The 23,994-nt window shown below is 32.5% G+C and overlaps 1 protein-coding gene and 3 non-coding genes across 6 annotated transcripts; 2 read left to right on the top strand and 2 right to left on the bottom strand.

Annotated features, from left to right (window-relative positions):
* Positions 1-141: 141 nt before the first annotated feature.
* Trnar-acg (transfer RNA arginine (anticodon ACG)) lies at positions 142-214 on the bottom strand. Its single transcript has one exon. It is a non-coding gene; the product is annotated as a tRNA-Arg (tRNA).
* A 231-nt stretch (positions 215-445) lies between these two features.
* On the top strand, positions 446-517 carry Trnad-guc (transfer RNA aspartic acid (anticodon GUC)). Its single transcript has one exon. It is a non-coding gene; the product is annotated as a tRNA-Asp (tRNA).
* A 159-nt stretch (positions 518-676) lies between these two features.
* Positions 677-749, bottom strand: Trnar-acg (transfer RNA arginine (anticodon ACG)). Its single transcript has one exon. It is a non-coding gene; the product is annotated as a tRNA-Arg (tRNA).
* Positions 750-6,853: 6,104 nt separating this feature from the next.
* LOC148605830 (methyltransferase-like protein 27) lies at positions 6,854-20,930 on the top strand. Of its 3 annotated transcripts, none has more exons than XR_015916165.1 (7): positions 6,854-6,882; positions 7,706-7,803; positions 8,486-8,616; positions 9,415-9,553; positions 10,301-10,393; positions 10,717-12,119; positions 20,803-20,930. XR_015916165.1 is itself a non-coding variant. In XM_088550562.1 (6 exons), exons 1-6 carry the CDS (start codon positions 6,994-6,996, stop codon positions 10,902-10,904), a joined length of 678 nt encoding a protein of 225 aa, XP_088406688.1. In that variant the 5' UTR covers positions 6,893-6,993; the 3' UTR covers positions 10,905-12,148. The 3 variants fall into 3 exon arrangements, 1 of the variants encoding a protein (XP_088406688.1); XR_015916164.1 differs by lacking the exon at positions 6,854-6,882 and adding an exon at positions 6,893-7,022; XM_088550562.1 differs by lacking the exons at positions 6,854-6,882; positions 20,803-20,930 and adding an exon at positions 6,893-7,022 and having other exon boundaries at positions 10,717-12,148.
* Positions 20,931-23,994: the final 3,064 nt, after the last annotated feature.

The raw sequence follows: 23,994 nt of genomic DNA, 5'->3' as shown, positions 1-23,994 counted from the left end.
ATTAATAACGAATTATACCAGATCCTTTCATGGTTATCTTTTATCTTAATGGAAAAAAGCAAAACTCTTTTCCTTTTTTGTGCAAATAATACCAAAGTGTGTTTTACGAGGTGTACAAAAATTGAAAACAAAAAAATAGTCCGAGCCTGCCAGGATTCGAACCTGGAATCTTCTGATCCGTAGTCAGACGCGTTATCCGTTGCGCCACAGGCCCTTAGACTGTCTCTTCTGCAATTTTAGTAGATATAATGCCACCGACTATTAGCATGTCTCTATATTTTTATTTTTGTTGTTTAGACATATCCACTCCAATGTTATAGTCTTCTTACAAAAAGACGAAAAATACTGCTTAAAACGTTAAGCATAATTATTTATTGGGCGGGAAACATTGCATCCCTTATGCCCTTTGAAGTTTAAGTACTTAAAATTATCTTCATCCTTCAAGTCCTCGGTAGTATAGTGGTCAGTATCCCCGCCTGTCACGCGGGAGACCGGGGTTCGATTCCCCGCCGGGGAGGACATATTTTTTGCTTTCATTAATAACGAATTATACCAGATCCTTTCATGGTTATCTTTTATCTTAATGGAAAAAAGCAAAACTCTTTTCCTTTTTTGTGCAAATAATACCAAAGTGTGTTTTACGAGGTGTACAAAAATTGAAAACAAAAAAATAGTCCGAGCCTGCCAGGATTCGAACCTGGAATCTTCTGATCCGTAGTCAGACGCGTTATCCGTTGCGCCACAGGCCCTTAGACTGTCTCTTCTGCAATTTTAGTAGATATAATGCCACCGACTATTAGCATGTCTCTATATTTTTATTTTTGTTGTTTAGACATATCCACTCCAATGTTATAGTCTTCTTACAAAAAGACGAAAAATACTGCTTAAAACGTTAAGCATAATTATTTATTGGGCGGGAAAGATTGACCTTAATATCTTACCCTAAATTCTCCTCATTGAAAGTTATTCGCCCGCTTGTTTCCTCACATTCTGAACAGGGGAATGGTTATTAATGGGTTAAGTTTTAAGTTGATGTCTTGTATTAGTTGTTTAAAGTCCAATTCTGGCAGTTTGCATTCATATATCCGTGTTTATGGTTTGTAGTACCGTAAAAAAAGAAAGTTTTTAAGGAACTATATTCGAGGTACACGAGGTCCAATGAAGGTTTTCCATTTTAATTCGTAATCTATACATTTTTTTTTTTATATTTGACCATATTATTTTTGGTAATTAGTGAAATTGTTGATATATTCTGATAAAAAATGATGTATTAAAAACTATTATCTGCTTCATAGCATCAGAAAATAAATAGGATCACAAAATAAGTAAGATTTTAAGACATAAAAAAACATATTCAAATTTCAAAGTATATACTCTACTATATCGTAAACGGTGGGATATATAATTCTTATCGTGATATTGGGCCTATTGAAGACAAGGATGAACCCTAGTATTTTGGATGTATGCAGTATGATTAAATCAATTAAGTACCTAAATATACCCATATGATTTATTCATATTTACGACAATATATTCTTCATCACACCGTCATTAATATGAACCAATGTAATAGTATTCGTGAACATGTACTTCACATTTACTAATGCTTTTGATTTTAATGAAACTCAACTGACATCTCTATAAATTACTGTAAAACTTTGACAGTGATAAAGAATAAGTATTCAGAGCAAATGTTTCCTTTGTAATTCAAGTATCTGTCTGTGAACTAATGAAATTACAAATGCATGTATGTTAATGATTACATCGTACATGTTTATGGTCCATGGTCCCAGTTTTTAGAGGAGTCCGAGTTGCTCATTTGCTTTTGTTACTTTGTATGTATGATTTTAGTTACTTTATGTTCTTTGTTGTGTATATCTGTTTTCCATGTCGGGTCTTTGTCCCTGGATTATATTCCTTGATTACTGCTATGATCTTGGTTCCCTTGATCACTCTTAACCTACATACTTAATGTCAAAGGATAATTTTCATCGGGTTTTTGAGTTTAAAAAAATAATCCACATTGAAAATCCAACAATTTCTATTGTGTTCTATATATTCTATATGCATTCTATATAATTTTAAGGATTACATGAAACGCCCTTGCTGTTTTCTGTTCATTACAAAATTTTAACAACATTTCAAGAATAAAAGATTGTAGGTTTTCTACCATGAATTACATTTTGCATGTTTATTATATGGAGAGCCAGATCAGAGTATTTTTGCTAATGTTAGTGGAAGTCAAGCTCTGAGTTATGAAAAATCTTAGAATCTTTATGTAAAAAGTAAAATTCTCATACCACGATTATTACGTTTTAACTATAACAAACGAGATAAAAATATTTCAATTTTCTTCAACCGGTATCAACCATTTTAAATAATCTCTACGATTTTCATCCAACATTGTTCATAGAGTAATCAAGGGAACTAAGGTTCTAGCGGTAATCAAAAGAATGTAATTCAGGGACAAAGACCGGATATTGAAAACAGACAACAAAGAACATAAAGTAACTAAAATCATACATACAAAGTAACAAAGGCAAATGAGCAACTCGCACTCCACTAAAAACTAGTGTATGGACCAGGTGCACCGATAGGGTAAGCGTCTTCTGCTTTTTTAGAAATACCCACCGAGTGCTCTGAAAAGTCAAGTCCGGGGTACACAAACTAGGAAAGGAAAACTACAACACGTTGAACAAATCAGTTTTCATGGCGCATATGGATACACCGTTACGATCCACGAGTTCATGATGACGACCATAGTTTCGGCAAGCTCTGATATAACGTATGAGTTGTGATATGACCGAACACTCCAAACACAGATGCTGAAGGGACGTTGCCACAGATGAAAGGAAAGTTGACAATCCTGAATGAAAAGTCATCATGTTTGTCGTAAAGTTTGGTCAATAGCTTTCCCTTACCATCAATTTCTAAATGTAGGTCATGATATGAGGCTGACTTCACAGTGTCGGTAATATCCTTTATCACAAGTTCTTTGGGAAAGATACAATGTATCGAATCTCTGTATTCTTTCTTTCGGATCAGATCAGCTATAAAGTCAGCCTCAAACGAGTGAAGAAATAGGTCAGCAAGTAGAGGAGCACAATCTGTTCCCATTGGAATACCGACATTTTGTTGAAAAACGCGTCTACCACACAGAACAAGTATGTTGTCGATAAAAAAATCCAGCATGTTGTAAACATCTTCTGTATATTTGGAAGATGATTTTGAATTATTTCTTACAAAGTATGAGGAATCTCTTCCAAGAACTATATATTTATATCTAGGTGTACCATCTTTTTGGGAATAACAACGATGTGTAATATTTTTAAGTCGGGATTTTAACTGAGTATGAGAAATAGTAGTTTACAGCGTTGAAAAATCATAGGTTTTAATGCTATTATATTCTGATAATAGTCTTGAACTAATGGTCTCAAGAAGATCAATCGAATGGTTCAGGATCCACATTGAATTTACGCTACTACGGGAGTAACTCGTATATAGTAGGACTGCAGACACTCTTTGACAGCTGTGAGTATAGCAGTTAAAAGTATTGAAAGAGTTTTGGTTGTACATTTTGCAGATCCAGCTATGTAGCGTTGTTTGTATGGATTTTATGGAGTTTGAGAATCCAATACATAGACGGTAAACCACAATCATCGTCATTGGTAGAGAGATCAAAAGAGGATAGCACAGATTTATGATTTTCCACAGTCTCTTCTTCGGAGAGAGTGATAGCAGTATAGGTCTTATCACTGCTATAATTTTTAATGTCTACCTCTGATAATAAACATTGGATGTAAAACATTTTGCAAACAAAAACAATGTTGTTTTGGGCATTTTCTGCTGGTACGATAACATATTTGTCATGTATATACACAATGTTTTTCTTAAAATCGGTGTCTTTGAAAACCGATGTAGCATTGGCACTCATTGACCTACTTAAACTTTCATTCGTTTCAAAATTAAAGACCTCACGGCCCTTAGCCACTCTGACAGAGAATCAATGTCTCTTTGTTCTCGTTTTATCCATTTTCTTGCGTACTCCTCCACGGCATCCATAAAAAAAACTTTAAAGTTATAATTCCAATTTATGGAGCTTGGATCACGGTACTTGGGACCATTAGAAAGGATATTACGCAGAGATTCGTTTTTGATGATGTCTAATTCTCCTGTAACGACGTAACCGGAAAGACCATATTTGAATGGGGAGTTTTTGCAAGAACATTGAGGTGGTTCAGCCTTGAAGTACTCAATCTCGATGTTCTGCAAAAGCCTTTTATAATTGAAACTTTTGGATGCAATGGAATTTCAACTTATGAAATCCCATTAAATTGAATAATGATCCAAATAGTACCCGCAATAAAAAACAACTTTTATGTTAATTAATTCGTGACAATGCATTCTGTACAAAATGAAGCTTATAAATTAGTCGCATATGTATGTCCATATATAACTATATTTAGCCTTAAATGCATGTGACAATGTATAATTTAAAAAAAGATATTGAAGATCGTACCATGTTGTAATCACTCAATTTGAACTAATTCGCTAATTGAGTGAGCCATGTATTTAGTCATGATATTTTTTTTTGTTATGCATTGGCCAGGTTTCCAAGATTCTTTATGGCTAATCCCTCTATCTTAAATCAATCATAATTTCACAAATAAATGTAAATGTCTTGTTATAAACACTTTATGTGGGTCAGGTGTCAGAACCTATGTTTGAATTTTATTTTTATTTTATAAAACATATGCGCTTATCCTACTAATGCACTTAGCAAATTCTCCTAGTTTTTTGGGGGGGTTTTGTATTGTACATTTATTTTTGTTTCTTTGTATGTGTTATGTTGGTTATTTCATGTTCTTTGTTGTGAATGTGTGTCTATTATCCCCGTCCAAATTTTATATTCCTTTAATCTCCGCTCCTATCTTGATACCTGTGATTACTCTTACGTAGGTGTAACGGAGTGACGAATTTTCTAACGCTGGTTTTGGTATTTTACGGTAATGTCCGGAAAAAAGGCGGCGGTTGTGTAATTAAATTACACTCAAATAAATGAAGATTTAACTTAATTTACATGATCAAATTTGTATTCGGTATTAAAAAAGATTAACATTTAAACATTTTACTGTCTTCAGAGGTACAAGAACAAGAAGTCCTCAAGTGAATGTAAACAATACAAAATGTGCATCTTTTTGCTCTTTCTTCCCAAGACTGTTTGCCAGAAACCTCAAACTTGAACCAGATACTTCTTTAGTAACTATTTGGACTGCGAAGCCTCAAATTTTCTAATGAATGTCTCACGTCTGCACAATATCCAAATATTTGATAAAGCGACGTGCTTCACGGTTTTATTTCTTACAAGGACATTTGAAATGGTAAGATATAGATGCCAAACTTTGGAAAATATAAATTGATTCAAATTGTTTAAAAATTGATTTGTCCATGTATAATGCGCGTTTCCTAAAAAATAGCCTGCAATACTGTCATCAAAACAATTGTTAAAATGGACAATTTGGTCCTGAATGATCTTTCGTGTATGATTGAATGATTTTATTTTGTTACTTACTGTCTTTTCTCTTACGGTTTAATATTTATGTAAATTGTTTCATATGCCGACTATAATAAGTATGTTGACTATTGTGTATGAGTATACGTGGCATATGTTTATTTTTATGTGTTATTTTATTAGCTCAATTATTATAAATTGTTTTTTACATGATATTACTGTATATCCTTGTAGTATGCCCTGTGTAATATTGTAAAACAAAATGTAATGATAAGTGAATACTTCATAAGTTTGACGAATTAGTGTCTTTTCCCATTATTCTAGTTAAAACAAAGTATAGTTATTTTGAATTCTGCGAACTATTTTTTTGCTTTGAACGTTTTGTTCTTTTTTGGGTAGTATTTTTGAAGACATCACGAAACGTTGAATACTGTCGTGAAGTTATATGGGAAACCTTGCGGTTTTAAATGTAAGGATATTCTTGCCAAAACCGTGAGGGAAATGCGCTTCCTCCATAACTTCATGTACATTACATTGCTATTCCACTGCGTATTATCATCCTATTAAAACCACGCATATCTTTAAACGCGTTTACGACAATTTCCCATGCTCCTGATTTATATCAAGCCAAACGTAAGAGAATAGAATCGCAAAAAGGTGTGCAATAAGATTTTTTTTAAACCAACACATTCAGAATTCAAGCAAAATTTTTTCCCAATATTCTCCCTAGCAATTGCTTCGCATATATAGTAGTATATTGTAAAACGAAATGCATTTCTTTAATATTTAACAATAATAAAAATGTTTAAAAAAGTCACAAGAACTAAAATAAAATTTTTAATGTTCAGGGCCAAGCCTTTCTCTTTAAAAATAATGTTTTGGAGAAAACGTTACTAGTGAGTCTTTATTGGACGAAATGCACATTCTACATAAACAATTCATTTTCAAACATACAAGACTCACAAAACCTTGAGAGTTTTCCTGTCTCAGAAGTACAAGAATACAGATTTTTCAGTCATTCTTGACAGGTGAACAAAGAACAAATGTTATAGGTATGTTTTGAGCAGTTTTTTTTGGTAAAGAACAATATACAATACCTGCAGTTTGTATCACTAAATAACTGGATATTAAAATAAAAAAAATGCATTATTACGATAAACAACACAAAATACTTATATTTCTTTGTAAATCAATTTTCTTTTACTGCTTTCTTGTACCGTGCTCCTTGTGATTAAAAACATTAATTTATTCAGGAAGTGTATAGTTGAACTAATCAATACCTAACGTACCTCCTATCCGTTGTTATCTTAATATATTCATCTTTAGCTATCTCATTTGCCCAGGTAACAATGAAACGTCATGCACAACGTGTAAGTACAATACTAATTTGCGCTGTGTTTTTTAATTTCAAGTTTGCGGTAACTTTTACTACCGTCTCTACCAGGGGAAATCATACAAAAAATACTTATTTAAAATATAAGATGAGTCAAAATGATGTCAACAAGTTGAGGTAAGTTAATTTCTTTAACAGTGCCTACAGTTATTTTAAAACATAAGTGAAAGTATTTTACGCATATTATGATAGTCAGTTAAATGAACACTTTTGAAAATTGTTTTGTTTGTATTTTTGAGTTCAAATTAGAAAAAAATAGACTAAGGTAAACAAATAATGATACTAGTATTAAAACTTCACAAAATACACTGTTTTATATGTTTTGCGAATAACTGTTTTTGTAACCGTGCTTTTTTATAATTCATTCTACCCTTTTTGTGCGTATAAATGACTGCTGTATGACAACAAGTATGATAAATTACTAGAAAGAAACACACACACACACACACACACACACATACACAAACACACACACATACTTTGATATGGCAGCATCATGTTAACGCACTTTTTTGTATATACGACTGCATTTTTTCGAATGTATTCAAATTTTGTTTTAAATTAAAAAAAAAAAAACACAGCGCAAATTAATATTGTACTTACACTTTGTGCACGACGTTTCATTGTTACCTGGGCAAATGAGATACTTAAAGAAAGACCAATATTAACTTACGCAAAACAAACGTATTTTGTTCTCCACCTTCCGGAAAAAAAGCCATACTTTCTTCTCGACTACCCCGTTGATAGTTAAATTGTTTATTGATTGCCATTATATATTTCTCGGACGCTTTGAATTTCAGCAATGCGAAGGAACGACTTCGTGTTGTGGTTGGTACTGACTTGACACCTGAAGATAAAACAAAGGTTTACGATTATAACGCTGATGTATATGATAAAGGTATATTTCGTCATCAGATATATAATATGTTTTCTAATAAGATTATAACGATGTATCTTCTTTACATTTATTCATGGTCATACGGTGTAACATGTACGCATAGTTTCTTTATTAAAGAAACTACGGTATAATGATTATAAGGTTATTTCATTATTGGTACATTTTTACAAATTTGATAAGATAAATGTTATTTTTGTAAAAAATGTACCTATAATGAAATAACCTTATGATCATTATACCGTAGTTTCTTTACGCGTAGTAGAACATAAACCAAGTACCCACATTATCAATTTCATGTGTTCATGCTCCCAGTTTTTAGTGGAGCCCGAGTTGCTCATTTGCTTTTGTTACTTTGTATGTATGATTTTATTTACTTTATGTTCTTTGTTGTGTATGTCTGTTTTCCATGTCTGGTCTTTGTCCCTGGATTACATTCTTTTGATTACCGCTGCAACATTGGTTCCCTTGATTACTCTTTATCTTACCATGATTCATTACCTTTCAATTTTACCTGATTCTTGCCAATTCTAGCACTAAAGCACAAACGTGATGTCAATACATACAAAGGAGTACATGTAGATGTACCTAAAACTAGAATTTGCAACGTTTTTACTACGACGTATAAATTATACAGGAATCGTTTTAGAATTGCGTATCAAATAACCAACTATCAATAAAAAAGTTGTAGAACAGAATGAATATACTGCTCCAGAAAAATGCTGTGATGTCATTTGCAAGTATATCCCAAATGGCAAAAGGGAGAAGATAGAAGTGTTAGATGTTGGTGCTGGAACTGGGAAACTTGGGAAACTGGTATCAGATGTTACATTTTGCAAGTTTCTTAATATCTTAATTTCTATGTAATGGTAAGGTACATATTCATAACCCGAACTGACATAAATTCCAAAACAAAGCACAAAATGCTTTTATACATACGGTTTCATGCTTGAAGTGGATGAGATTTTCCCACGTCTAAATTTGTTTTTAGGTGATCAAAGGTTGTAGTTTAGTTCTGTAGTCGTTCTCAATCTGTAATTGAGTTGTAAAATTGATACTATGAAACATTGTTGTATTAACTTAGGTCGTACCTGGATTTAAATAGATGTTTTATCCCTTTTGTGATTACAAGTTTCGGAAAGCTATTTCATTGTAGCTAAACTCTTAATTGATTTTACTCATTTTAATGGGATGGGCTTGTTGAGCAGGTCGTGTTTACCTACCGATGCATGCAAAATTACCATCATTTTAAAACAGAAAAAGAATATATTACTCATACAAAATTTGGCAAACTTTGACCAGTCGAAATTTTAAATTTGTTTAGACGTGGATGATAATATGTTAACGGGTTGCATATTACAATTTTTAATTTATTAGTCTAGTATTGCTTCCGACTATAAATGCTAAATCATAAGAACATATAATTACATTAGAAAATTAAGACTTTAATGTGAATATAAAATCCACAAATATACAAATCAAATGCCATGCTAAAGAATGGATAACCCAAAGTTCGGCTTTTGGCTGAGTCAGATGGCATTTTACAAAATTAAAACACATTTAATTTAGACTAACCTTAAATCTAAACAATGTCATTTGGATTGTGTTATTTAGCTGTTTGATAAAGGATTTATGACTATTGATGCTGTTGACCCATCCTCTGGAATGTTAAGCCAGGCAAAAGAAAAGAATGTGTACAGAAATCTATATTGTGACTATATGACTGCTTCCTCAAAAGATATCTTTGCCAGTGGTAAATATGATACTGGAATAAAACGCTGTTAAAATACGTTTTCTTAAACGCTAATTATGTAAATGTTTAACAAGTATGAGGCTATCAGACCTGTTAACATGAAATGGCAGCAAATCCCTCGAAAATAGCACAGCTCTCTCAAATTAGGGTACTGATTCTGTTTTAAAACTTAATTCATTTATTATTTTATCAAATTGATCTAGTAAATTCTTGATCAGAGCAGGAGTCTGACGAACCGGCTCATTTTGCATTTCAACACAGGGGAAGAGTATTCAAATAGTTAGCTAGTTTCTTATGTGGTATCTTCCTGATATTTAAGAAAACATTGTCAAGTATATTAGTAATAATTATTAATACTAATTACCGTGTACTGTTTATTTTTTGGTATTGGTACCAATGGCTGACACCAAACAACTACATGTACTTATGTACTTGGAAGGGTTGTCAACGTGTACATGAATTCGAAGAGAAAATCTAAATCTGATTTACCACCATGTCTGGTCTTTGTCCCTGGATTACATTCTTTTGATTACCGCTATAACCTTGGTTCCCTTGATTACTCTTACCATCGATCAGATTCTCTGATATTCAACATTGTCTTCTTTCGGACCGTCATTATTGCAATAATGTTTGCACACGATGAAATCAAAGTAAATCGAGTATTTTTCTTTTAACAAACAACATTGTGGATAATACACTTTCAAATGCTTACAAAGTTTACTGAATATCTTCTGTTTTCATTTTTAGATTTTTATGACGTCATTGTGTCATGTGGCTGTTTTTGTCCCGGACATCTACCATTCGATGCTGTCATTGAAATGATAAGAATCACAAAACCAGGTTAACAAAATGATTTACTATAACTGTCTTTTTTTTAATGTAATTCAGTTTGAATAGGTGTCTATATCATGTATTTTATTTTTTCGACAAGTCGTTTTAATGAGATCAATGATTACAGTTTAAGATGGTTGATATATTGTTTGTTTTATTTTGTAAATTGTTAATGACTTCTACGTGTAAAATCACTGTTGTTTCTATAAAACCAAATACATCTACAAATAAATTATTTGAAGATTACATACATTAATCTTTTTCGACCACATAACCATACACAACACAAGTCGTTTTTAGAAATTTTTGTTTTAAATTCATTCTTGTTGCAGGCGGTCTTATAATTTTGAGTGCACGTTCAAACCAGTTTGAAGGGGACTCTGAATATAAAGAATTCTTTCCCCTTTGCAACAGATTGGAAAAAGAGGGAAAATGGACGAATGAGGAGACTACCAAATACATTGGATACGCAAAAAAATTAAACGCTGATGGGTTTCATATTGTGTTCCGCGTTATCTAAATTAAAAAAGAAAAACAAGACAATTTTGAGTTGTATCCTCCCTATTCTATTTTTTTCAATATTACCCTTTTAGGTGTTATCATTAACCTTTTAAAAGTATTTTTGTAGTGTTATTTGAAATGTATCTTAATTACGTAACAATCTCTAGCTTAGTGAAGAATAGGGTGTTTTGTATTTTAGGCATAATGAATACGTGAACAATAGCCACGTTTAAAAAGAGACTACATACAAGTAAAACATAATTTAATTCTAAAATATCAAGGACTATGGGCCCAAGTTTGTGGTATTACGGCCTTTGTCAGGGGCAAAACGTTTTGAGTAGTAAACTGACAAATGCCGACTCATACCACAGAGACAAGGTGCCCTTCACAATTGATCTTGTATTTTGCATGTGCTTTTGGTGTTTAACATGTACATATATGACAGCATGCCCTGTTTATATTGTATTTTGTCTACTTTATAACAATTTTCAAAACTATATGGTAACCTCTGATAACTGTTTGTTATTCTGTTGTTTGTTGATGATGTAAAGCGTAAAACACATGGCAATACCATGGCAACCATCAACATGAAGCCAGTTATCAAATGAGAAAAGTTTATTTTAATCACATGCATATCAACTGTAATTATTGGTTATCGTAATTTCAGATCTAGAGTATCAAATGACAACCTCAAAAATAAACTTTTAAAGAACGTTTTTAAATGTAAATTTGTACGGGTATGCTGGACACTTGCATTTCTATGGTGAAACTTTATCGGACTTAAGTTTTTGTCACAGATAGTCTGATTTAATGGTTGCATATTACTGTTTAGTTGCTCCACTGTAGCATCATAATTGAACTCCATTTGTGAACTAAGAGGTATTTTAGATGAATAACACAATATATCTCCGAAAAAGTACAGTGACAACACAAATCATCCCTCACCCTCCCCTTACAACACAACAACGAGCTTCCAACAACAAAGTTCTTTTTTTCCAACTTTTAGACGCTTACTAATTTTAATTTTGTATTTGCTAAACTATTCATTCAGGATAAATGCATATATAAAACAACACCTAGGTGAGCTGTCTCGTACAATACATCGTGTACTAAGTTACAACCCTAGATTTGTCCTACGAGGAGGAATGACCCGGCCAGTGAAAGCTATATAGTCTGCAATAGATGTCAGAGCGGTACAAGTTGGAGTCCCGTGAAGGGAACGACAAAACATTTGGTTTGTTAAATTTATTTAATGTCAAAATGTTGTTTTGGAGTGTCTTTATTCATTCTAGCCATGAATTGTGGTTCGTGACAATACAAAAAGAGGTCCGCAATATGTGGTGCACAATTGGTCCCATGGGAATTCCAATAGTTTGACGATAAAAGATTTCGCCAAAGCGTACGCAAATATTGTCTAACAGGAATTCAAGTGTTGTATATCAAAATAAGTCCAATTAATTTAGTTTATTGATTACTTCCAGTACTAGTTATTGTTATTTAGCATCTTTCCTTCCCAGGATGAGGTCTAAAATTAGGCATATTCATAATATATAAATAAAAGACGTTGTTAATTCTTATTTCTTCATTTAACTGAATAATATCATAAGATTAATTAAACGTTAATTAGATACGCTTTGCAGTAACCCGAAAGACTATCATTTTTAATTACGCATGTCATGGTTCATTGGTCGTCAGTGTGAAGTTATTTTTAATTTCTGTATTTTTAATATTTATGTTTGAACGTTTATGTGCATTGTGATCTGGGAATTATTCACGTATATTTTCTTAAATCGCAAAGTTTAAAGTAGGAGTAAAGAAACATGTCAACGAGAAGCGGAGCACCTTTTGCTCCCATGGGATTGCCGACCGTCTGTTGCAAAACATGTCTATCACCCTGGACAAATAAATTGTGGAACAAACATCTATAATTGTGGTTCAGAACTGCGGAATAGAGCAAAAATGAGTTCGTTGTAGTTTTTAGTAAAGGCATAGCTTAAAGTGTTTTAAACACAATGAGCATCATATTCGTCTAACAACAGGTCACTTCATTCATTCTTATGAATTAAAGTTATATTCGAACTGCTCACGAAAAATTTAATCTCAGTATTTTTTCATTAGAATGATAGATATGAGATCAACTTAATACATTTAAGACAAGGAAACCACTGCAACTATAAATTCAATCTTTTCCGCATTTTGAACTGGTCTTAAAATCGAATGACAGGGGAAATTCATTACAAAACTATGCGACTTGCGCGGTTACTTGTCGTTTTGTTACATCACCATGAATGTATGGACCTTTGAGAAATATCCATCTACAACAAGGGAACTGATTCGTTTACCGTGTTTTAGTTTTCAATTTCCTCGTTTGCCTTCCCAAGACGTGATATTAATGGACAACTCGTCGGATGATTATAAATTTGGTGAGGAAGGTAACCCTTCCGGAGGGCCTGAACCATGTTTTAGGGTGGAAAGCCATATATATACAGTTTCATTTCACGTATTTTTCAATCTAATATTTAATATTAAATATCAAAACCTTTCAATGTCCCTTTATCGGGACGTGTGCAAATTTTGGCATTGTTGACTGCTTCATTGTGGAGCTGATGTGTAAAATCACTTCAAAACTACAAACTAGGGAATAAAGAAATCTATTTTACATTTGACAAAAGTTAGAGATTCATTCACGTGTAAGCATACAAAAAGTAGAGCACAGACAACGACAAAGTTATTTGGTATTAAAATTACACTAAAAGTATTCAGAACATTAAAAGGTAAAACAGTATACGTAATCATGGACATCCATGGACATCTTTTTTTACTTGTTCTGCTTCGAAATTCAACATTTTTTCTTGGCATCGTTGAAATTAGAAAGAATCATAGTTTGCCTCTATTATTTTTTTGGAAATCAGCACATTGCAAGGGTAAAATCAACACAACTATCCAAATAGCATTAGAAAAATATTATTTCCTATCCCAAAAAATGATGAAGAATCACAACTTTCCGAAAAAGAAATCAAGCATCGTCTTTTATATAGTTATTCTGAATTACGCTTAAAATGCTAAAACATCTGAAATCATACATCCATAAATGGTTATTAAAAACAAACGGATACTAGCTCAATCTAAAGAATCTGGCATATTTTGAGCTATCATTTTGTGACGGTCAAGGTACCCCAAAATTTAAAACAATGAACATCAAACGTGTAGGATGCAAGGTCGTATCTTTAAAGCTTTTTAACCACTTGATTCAAATTAAATTTATGTTGAGCATGAAAGCGCATGTTGACCAGATGACAATCCTTGATGACTTTTTCCTCTTTTCTTCAAATTGTGGTCTTGGCCAGTAAATCTATAACATGTCATTCTGGTACACTACATTCACTATAATGAAATCTTTACGTCAATTTTCTCTAGACTATGATGTCCTTATAATTTGCGACCGTTCGCATGTGCATTTTGTGCCTTATATCACGAGACAAAATACTAACATGTAATATATTTGCTTAGTTACAAGCCTAGTTTGTTACTGTATGCCTTAAAACAAGCACGCATGATCTTTCATATATAAGTGTAAAATTTATAGAAAAACGAACAAAACCATCACCAAACTGTAAAGAATTAAAAGATTCTATGACACAAAAATCAGACAAATTTGATTTAGTTGAGGAGGAACTTGGCCAAGGTAGAGTTAACTAATCAGTCAAATTGAAAAAATAAAAAAAGCCTTCATATTGGTTTACATTTCTTTATACTTATCTTTAGTTTGATTTGTGCAATTGGAAAGCATTTACTTAACTAAACAATTAGTATATGAGTGGAACTTTTGTATATGATAAAAGAAAAAAAAAGAAGAATTCTATTGAGATTATTTTGAATGGTGGTTAACACTTGACCGACTTTTTTTTCAAAATTGCCTTTGATAGGCTTTCTTCGATAAGTCTTTAAAAAAAATACTTCAAAGAAAAGCTGAGTAAATGTACCGAAAAAAAGTTATGAGAGAGAAAATATAGTTTTCGGAAATGCATCCGGACAAATTATTGAGATTTTATCCAAACACGAGCTTAAATATATTTATATAATACAACACATACCGTCTGCAGCTGAGGCTGTTATATACAAAGTACTTGGTCTCCTTACCTAGATTTTGTATAGATCGATATCCTTCCTTCGTGTGATATTCATGTAGGTAGTAGGTCAATGATACTTCACAATCAAGGCAGTCATTCGCTGAATCTATATATTAATACAAGTATTCATACTTTTACAAAAAGAAGATTACTCTTCTCTTTGTCAAAAGCACCAGTTTTAAACGCGTTGACTGTACAATTCATCCTTAACGGGAAGAAAAATGTCATACTAATCGCCACATGAACTTACATATTGAGAATTCGAAATGATAGAAACACTATATGTCCAAAACAGAGAATCAGAAATGCATAAGCTAGGAAAATAGCAATTTGTGACATCGTTGAAAAGAATTAACACTCATTCTTTTTAAATATGTTCCACACATTGCTTTTGTCATATTTAAATAATATGTATCTTTTGCAAATATTTTCCAAAGATGTAGTAGTTTATAATTTACAAAATTTAAAATGCATAAGTTTAATTTGTCATTCTAGTAATTTCATTAAAAAAATAAAAACTATGGATAAAAGGTAAGAAAATTCAGTAAAGTTGAAAGAATAGTGGGCGGCAGTTAACAATTAAATATTTCCTCCTCTTTTATAATCTCATCGATACATATTTCTTTGTAACCAAGCGAAACTTTTGCACATGAATTTATAACTCAGCAACATGAGTAAAAGGCCCAGTTTGATTTAACATTAAATTATTTTGTATTTTCCGTGTAAAAGCGAGGAAAAATCAAAATAAGATCACATTAAAATGTGGAAAATTTTTAAAATTCTTAATATTTTCAATGATTTTTTTTATATTTCCCTGATTTTGAAAGCCATCTTTTGATTATAACTCGGCGATGTATTGGATTCATTCGTATTTTATGTCCTTGATTTATTGAGTCAGCTAAAATGTGTACATTTCCTGTTCATTGTCGATATTTATAAGCTAGAAAATGCAAAGGACATCTTCCAAATATTGCAAAATCACATCTCCGACTCTTGCCTTTTACTCAATACATGGTTTGTCCATTACGGTCTCCATAAAAAGTATATAATTAAACCAACTATGAGTCATTACAAAATAACAGACCCAAGTGACCCAAGAATCTAGCGGAAATCAAAAGAATGTAATTCAGGGACAAAGACCAGACACACACAACAAGAAACATTATATTACCGAAATAATACATACAAAGTAACAAAAGTAAATGAACAAATCGGACTAGGCAATTTGAATTGGAGATTTGATACAAACACACAAAGAAACAGAAAAAATGCATTTTATTGAGGAGAAACTTTGCAGAGTCATATTTCATCGATCATTTTAAAAAAGATAAAAAAAGTTTTTTTTTATTCATTGTATGCGTTATATTCAATGCATACATTATACTCGTCTGATATTATAAACATCTGTTTGAAATTGTGAGCAGTGAATAACATTATAGTTTTTTTTTCAAATTTTAAGTGTCTCAAAAATACAAAGTCATTCATAGCGGTATATCGGTTAGATGGACGAATCTATCGAAATTGATAGTACAATTAAAAATCATTTAAATAATCGTATAGTTAATATAACGTTTATTTGGTTGAAACTATTGTATTTAAAAGGATAGTTGTTTTAAAATGATTCTATTCATCGTACTGTAACCTAACAGACGATTTTAACATAAGTTTTGCATTCAGATTTTTTTTTAAAAATATACCTCAATTTGAAGTCCAAGTGGCCAATGTTAAATTATTTTAAACTTGAGTTAAATATAGTGGCATAATGAAGTATACAGATTTTCAAATTTAATAGACAGGCCATATAGACATATCTGGGGGTTTTAAAATATTGTGGATTATATGATGTTACAAACTCGGTAAACTTATCTATATCAACCTTACATTTACATTAATACTTGTCTTTTATTTCTTTGTCTTGTGTTTGGTGTAACCATTGATAGGGTTTCAACCATTAGTATATTTTCCGGAAAATCTGATTCAAAGAAAGCAAGATGAGTAAAAGTACCGTCAACAAGTTACGGTAAGTTGGTATTCTTTCTTTAGCGGTGTTTTTATTGTTTTTTTTTAAAGAATTTGAAGACAAACAATTAACTTGAAACTTCAGATGAAATATTTGAACACATTCTAGTAGTAGAAAATGTAAAAAAGGTTAAGGCAATGTTGTTTTTGAGTTAAACTAAGCCATTGAGGAATAGATAAATCAAAGAATGAAAAAAATATAGTGCGAAAAATCATTTTCATTTCATTTTGCTTCGCAATAGCTAACGTTCACGAAGACTAAAATTGCTTAATGTATTCAGAACATTTGCTTGTAATTTATCTTTTATTTGTCTTCTGTATATGGTGTTTGTGGGTTTAAAGCACCTTTTTTGGACTCGAGCACACATGGGAAAATACGACTCCTCCAAATAGTACAGCTGAATATTGCCCTTAATCTCCTCTGGTCTTCTTCCAGGAGAATTCCGACTGTTGTTGTGCTCAATACCCCCTTTTAAAACCAAATAGTTGGGAAGAATTTTTATACGTTAAATCCCGGTCTTCTTATGAAAAAAAAGATCACTAACCCCATAATAAACGTGCTAGACCGTTCACTATTGTCGATATTTTCCACGTACGTCGTTGTTAGAATTTTATTTATTTACTTAGGCTCACATTTAGCACACATTTTCGTACTTGTCGGCTGTCGGGGAACTACAAACTATGAACTTAGGTTCTTGAAGACTGCAGAGTTCACACACTAGTATGACGATGTCGAAATCTTAAAAAAAAAACAAATGTAATAGAAAAAAATTCTTTTGGTTTTTTTTTGTTGTTCTCAAACACTTCATGCTAAATGATTGTCCAAGGTATCCATAAACTTAAAGCTAAATACAAAAACAAACAAACAACCAATATACACATACAAAAAAAAACAAATCAAAACAATAGAAAACAAAACAAACCCTAAGATAACAAAACAAAAAATGAACCAGCTTCCTAGTAGGGCTTGTAATATCTTGTATCAGTGAATATATCAAGTGTTCAATGTTTTTGGATAAAAAAAAAAAAAAAAAAAAAAAAAAAAAAAAAAAAAAAAAAAAAAAATAATAGCTATCGTTGGAAAAAAAATTGGTCTATTGATTATCCTGCTGTATCTCTATTTTGGACGGTTTGTGTTTTGTTAATTTGCTATCTTTCAAAACAATTGATAAGGCCTCTCAACTGGTTCTTGTGCTTTTTTTTTCTTGACATTCTAAATTTTAGCATTACAAAGGAGCGATTACGTGTCGTGGTAGGAACTGAACTTGAAGACAAAATAAACATCTATGACTATTACGCTGATGCATTTGATCAAGGTGTATTTCTATATCAAAAAGATTGCCTGAATATACAACTTACCGTCAGGTTCTAGGTGTAAAATTGTTCTTTGCCATTTTTAATGTTCATAATATCCATATGAATAAAACTATGATATCATACGTTTTTTTCTTGCATACTGGTGAGTATTGTTACGAGTAGGTATTTTGTGTACGACATTAAGTGAGCAATATGCTGATTTTCGAGGAGATAGTACTCACAAAAATAAGGAGTAGTCAGGGAAACCAAGGTTTGATTGGAAATCAAAAGAACGAAATCCAAGGTCAGAGACCATACAGAGAAAGAAACTATTATTATGTAGTAATCGATATTTTCAGATTCACATCTGCGAGAAATGACTCTAAAACTCTATAAACAAACTGTCATTCCATTGACGATCAACCAAAAATTGACATTTTACCTGAGGCAATATCCACCTGTCTTTTGATTTTTTCCACCCAGTCATTTCTAAATATAACTATTTATTTTATGGCAGTCTTGATCTACCGTATATGTGCTGGAGTCCTATATCTTCACAATAATCGATACAAACAACGCTTCATAGCTTAATCAGCAAAATATACCACCCAACTTCTTTCAAAAAAATTAACTTCTATACTCTCTGCTGTCAAAGATAATCTAAAGTCTTACGACAACACTTGCTGCTACTTGTAGTGGTAATAATTCATTTTGTATCCTGAAAATTCGAAAGATTTCAATTCAAGAGTATTATCAAAATACAATAGAATAAATGATTTTTTGTAACTCAATGTAGGTCTTGGTAGAGATTCTTCATACATGGTAAAACACAATTCTAACTCTCCCTCAAAAAATAACAAAGAAAATGTTTTAAAATATTGGATTTTTTATACCGATAACATATTTGTCTAGTGTGGTGGACGCGTTTTCCAACAAACGGTCGGCATTCCAATGGGAACAAATTGTGCTCCTCTACTCGTTGACTTATTCCTTTTATATAACGAGGCTAACTTTAAAGTTGATCTGATCCTTAGGAATGAATATCGCTAGCTATATCATTTGAACTCAGTTTCCGCTATATATATGGCGTATTATCGTTAAACAATCCTAGTTTTGGGAATTTTATATATCGCATCTACCTTAAAGAACTTGAGATAACAAATACTTCAGATACTGTTGAGTCAGCCTTATATCTTGACTATTGACCAAACTATACGACAAACGCGATGAATTTTCATTTTCGCATTGTCAACTGTCCTTTCAATTGTGGCAACATCCCTTTAGCACGGGCGTATGGAAGTCATGCCAGAGCTTACCGTTAGTACGCACAATTTTTGTACCGCGCTTGACTTTTTACAATTAAGCTTCCAGAACAGGGTTATGTCTCTACAAGATTGAAGTCATCACTACAGGAAGTTTATGGTCGTCATCATGAACTCGGGGGTCGTTACGGTTTATCCATCTGCACCACGCAAACTTATTTGTTCAACGTGTCAAGTTTTTCTTTCCTCTTTTGTCTACCCTGGACTTGACTTTTAATGAGTAACTCCGCTGTATTGTTAGAAACACAGAGGACGCGTACCCTACCGATACGCCTGGTACATGCTGCCAGGTTTTAGTGGAGCCCGAGTTGTTCATTTATCATATTGACTTGTGTTACTTTGTATGTGCTATGTCAGGTATTTTATGTCCGTTTTCCATGTCTGGTCTGTGCCCTTGGACTACGTTATATTGGTTTCCCGAGGTATCTTGGTTCCCTTGATTTCTCTTTCGTGTCTGGTCTTTGTCCCTGGATTAAATTCTAATTATTTCAGCAAGAATCTTGGTTCTCTTGATTACTCTTTCAAGCCTTTTTACTGAAATGTACTAGCAGATGTATTTAATTATTTTTTAAACACAGTTAAAACAATCATACTTAAAAGTTATTTTGTATGTATTATTTTAGCTACGCTCTTTGTTGTTTTTGTCTGTTGTGCATGTCTGATGTTGGTCCCTGGATTACATACTTTTGATTTCCGCTAGGATTCTGGAACAGTGTTATGTTGCTGCAGAAGTTTTATGATCGTCATCATGAACTCGTGGGTCGTTACGGTGTTTCCATCTGTGCCATGAAAACTGATTTGTTCAACGTGTCATAGTTTTCCTTCCCTTTCTGGGTGTTTCTAGAAAAGCATAGGACACTCATCCTACCGGTGTACCTGGTTTATGCGCCCAGTTTCACTGGAGTCCGAGTTGCTCATTTGGTTTTGTTACTTTGTATGTATTATTTTAGTTACTCATTGTTGTGTTTGTTTGTTTTCCATGTCTGGTCTTTTTTCCTGGATTACACTCTTTTGATTACCGCTAGAACTTTGGTTCCCTTGATTCCTCTTTGCTGCTTTCAGTATGCGTTTGTTTCAATAAGTAACAGAGTAAACCGATTTAGGATTGCTTTTCGCTTATCATATGATTACTATCTAACCAAATTTGTAGAACTGAATGAATATACTTCTTCTGAAAAATGCTGTGATGTCATTTGCAAGTATATCTCGAATGACAAGGGAGAAGGTAGAAGTGTTAGATGTTGGTGCAGGAACATAGTTACTTGGAGAATAGGTATCAGACGATTTTTCATTGCAACATATTTTAACGCCAAATAATATGGTATAAGATACATACTTTAGTGAATTGTCACTTCTTATGATTATATTTTGTTTATTAAACACGTTTTTTTATTCTTTGCTCTATTGTAAACTCCCAACTTCCTGCACAAAACAAAACAAAATAAAAATAAAAATAAAAATAAAGGAAAAAAACAAACAAACAAACAAACAAAACATATACTTAACAGTAGAATACAATGTATCTACACCAGCTTCGACACGCTATTTTTTTTTCTTTTATTGAATTTTTAAGAAGTTCTGTTTATTTGCCTTATCTGTTATAACATTTCAAATAAAAAAAATAGTAAGTACGTTTAGTTGGTCGAAGTTTTCAAACAAATGGTTGGGTCATCAGGCCATAATACAGAAAACCTGACCACAAACCATAGCGCTTGTATTAATGGGTTGTATGTTACAGTTTCCTTCAGTATATCCGAAATGCAATGTATGCTCTGCAAATTTACTTATAAATAATGAATAAGTAGAGAATAGCTACATTAACATAATTAAAAAGGAATGTTTAAAACTAAACATGTAATATATACACAAAATACACACTGACGCAAGGAACGAGACGCCAACACTGTGACGCCAGGAACGAGACGCCAACACTTTTTACCTCCGTCATTTGTGAATGGACGATAAAAAAACGCGACTGTTTTTATAAGACAAAAAGAGCCAGTTGACCTTGAAAGCAAATAATTATATTAAACGTTATGGAAAAATATTTAGTTATTTTTTAATAATGCAGACTTATTTTGAATCTACAAATTGTTATTTATATTCTATAACTCAGTTGTCTGGTAAAGGATTTAAGATTATTGATGGTATTGATCCATCCCCTGGAATGTTAAAATAAGCAGAAAGAAAGAAAGTATACGGAAATGTCTTTTGTGACTTGTTTACCGCTTCGTCAAAGGATATTTTTGCCAATGGTAAATATTGATGCATGTGAAAATCAATTGATTTAAGTTCAAACAATATTTTAACTTTGCAATTACCAAGTATACAATTTGAACAAAGCTTGCAAAAATCGAATCTCGGGAGAGAATCTTTTTAAAACTGGAATGTTTCTCACGAATAGACATTCCGATCAGAACAGGTCAACTAGGCATATGTTAATATCGACACACTGATAGTGTAAGTTAACATTTCAGTTGCATCATATTATATCAGATAGCAAATTACTCATATTGAGATACAATTTGTTCCTTATACTTGTAACTATTTGTTATCGATTCATATAATTATTTTAATTTTGTTAATATTGGTGACCTTGTCGTACAACAACACAGGTTTTTTGGCAAGGATATTTTCATGTATATCAATTTTTACTAGGCCATTCAAACCTGACCTAATTTCCTCCTGTTATCAACTGAATATCTACTTGATAGAGTTGAATACCCGTTCTGTAATGTCAATTTTACTGTCATTATTGGCAACATAAACTCGTGTATCGTTACGGTGTATTAATTTCCACCATGAAAACTGATTTGTTAAACGTGTCATAGTTTTGATTTCCTCTTTCGTCTTCCCTCACCTGGACTTTTTATGAGCAACTCGACGGGTGTTTCTACAATAACAGAGGACGCTTACCATACCGGTGCACCTGGTCCATGCTCCCAGTTTTTAGTGGAGTCCGAGTTGCTCATTTACTTACGTTACTTTTTATGTACTATTTCAGTTACTTTATGTTCTTTGTTGCATTTGTCTGTTTTCCATGTCTGGTCTTTGTTCCTGAACTTGACTTTTTATTGGCAACTTTGATGTGTTTCTAAGCAGAGGACTCTTACGCTCCCGGTGTACCTTGTCCATTCTCCCAGATTTTAGTGGAGTCCGAATTGCTCATTTACTTTGTTACCTTTGTTACCTTATATTTATTATTTTGGTTATTCTATGTTCTTTGCTGTGTGAGTCTGTTTTCCATGTCTGGTCTTTTTCCCTGGATTACACTCTCTTGATTTCCGCTAGAATAATGGTTCCCCCAAAAACACTTATAACAATTTTGCAAATCTCGGTATCACGAACACGTTTTTCAAAGAACTAGTCAGCATATGGATAACAATATATTAGGGGCAAAATTGTATCCTAAAATTTTGAAATCCAAAATATCGAAATATCGACACGACAATCCTCTAATAATTTCTGCTCAAAACCAAAGTATATCTATATATTGCTCATCCTTAGATTTTTACGAATCACAAAGCCAGGTCAGGAAATATTCACTGCAACTTTTGCTGTCAAATCGTATTTCAAATAAACGATAGTGTCTACCTCACGTAACGTGTATTTTGTTGAATTGTTTTAATGTGATCAATGAGAAAAATGAATTTCAAATAAGTTGCAGTAAAATGGGAAGTTTCAAACATCTGTCTAGTCCGTGAGACATCTATTCAAATTACACAATCCATTGAACACAATGAAATTCAAATCAAAATTCAATATCTACACAAAGTGCCAATTCAATTTGACATTATTACACAAAGACAATGAAATTACAAACTGAATACAAAAAATATTAAACATAATTAAACGAAAAATAATTAAAACAACGATAAAAATTAATTTAGAATTAAAAAAGCAATATAAACAAAGAAAAATAACTCTCCCTTTTTATACTTACCTGTTTACACCATACTATATAATGACACTAATTAGGACACTTAATGAGGATACCTATGGAGGTCGTTTCTTCACTCCTAACCTTTAAGACCCTCTTCCTACATCAAAAGGTCCCCCGTGCCCTTTATTGGTCATGGGTCCCCCATCTAAGTCCACTTTCGGTCACCCAATATCCACTTCTGGTCATACCCAAGGTCCACTTCCGGTTCCCCTCCCTCTACCGGTCACTTCCGGTCCATGATCACCGGATGTAGCGTCATGCGCATGCGCATATGGGTACATCTCCTTTCACCTCCTGTAAAAATACAACCTCTAAAACTCATACGATACTACTAGTGTAAGTGATACATTGTGTAACATTAAAGTGATTGAATTTTCAAATGACCTATGCAAGTGACAC

The sequence above is a fragment of the Perna viridis genome, chromosome 10, assembly GCF_037379345.1.
Source record: "Perna viridis isolate PV_CMFRI_1.1 ecotype Kerala chromosome 10, ASM3737934v1, whole genome shotgun sequence".
NCBI lineage: Eukaryota > Metazoa > Mollusca > Bivalvia > Mytilida > Mytilidae > Perna > Perna viridis.
The sequence above is the reverse complement of the archived record's forward strand: the minus strand, read 5'-3'. Positions and strand labels throughout refer to the sequence as shown.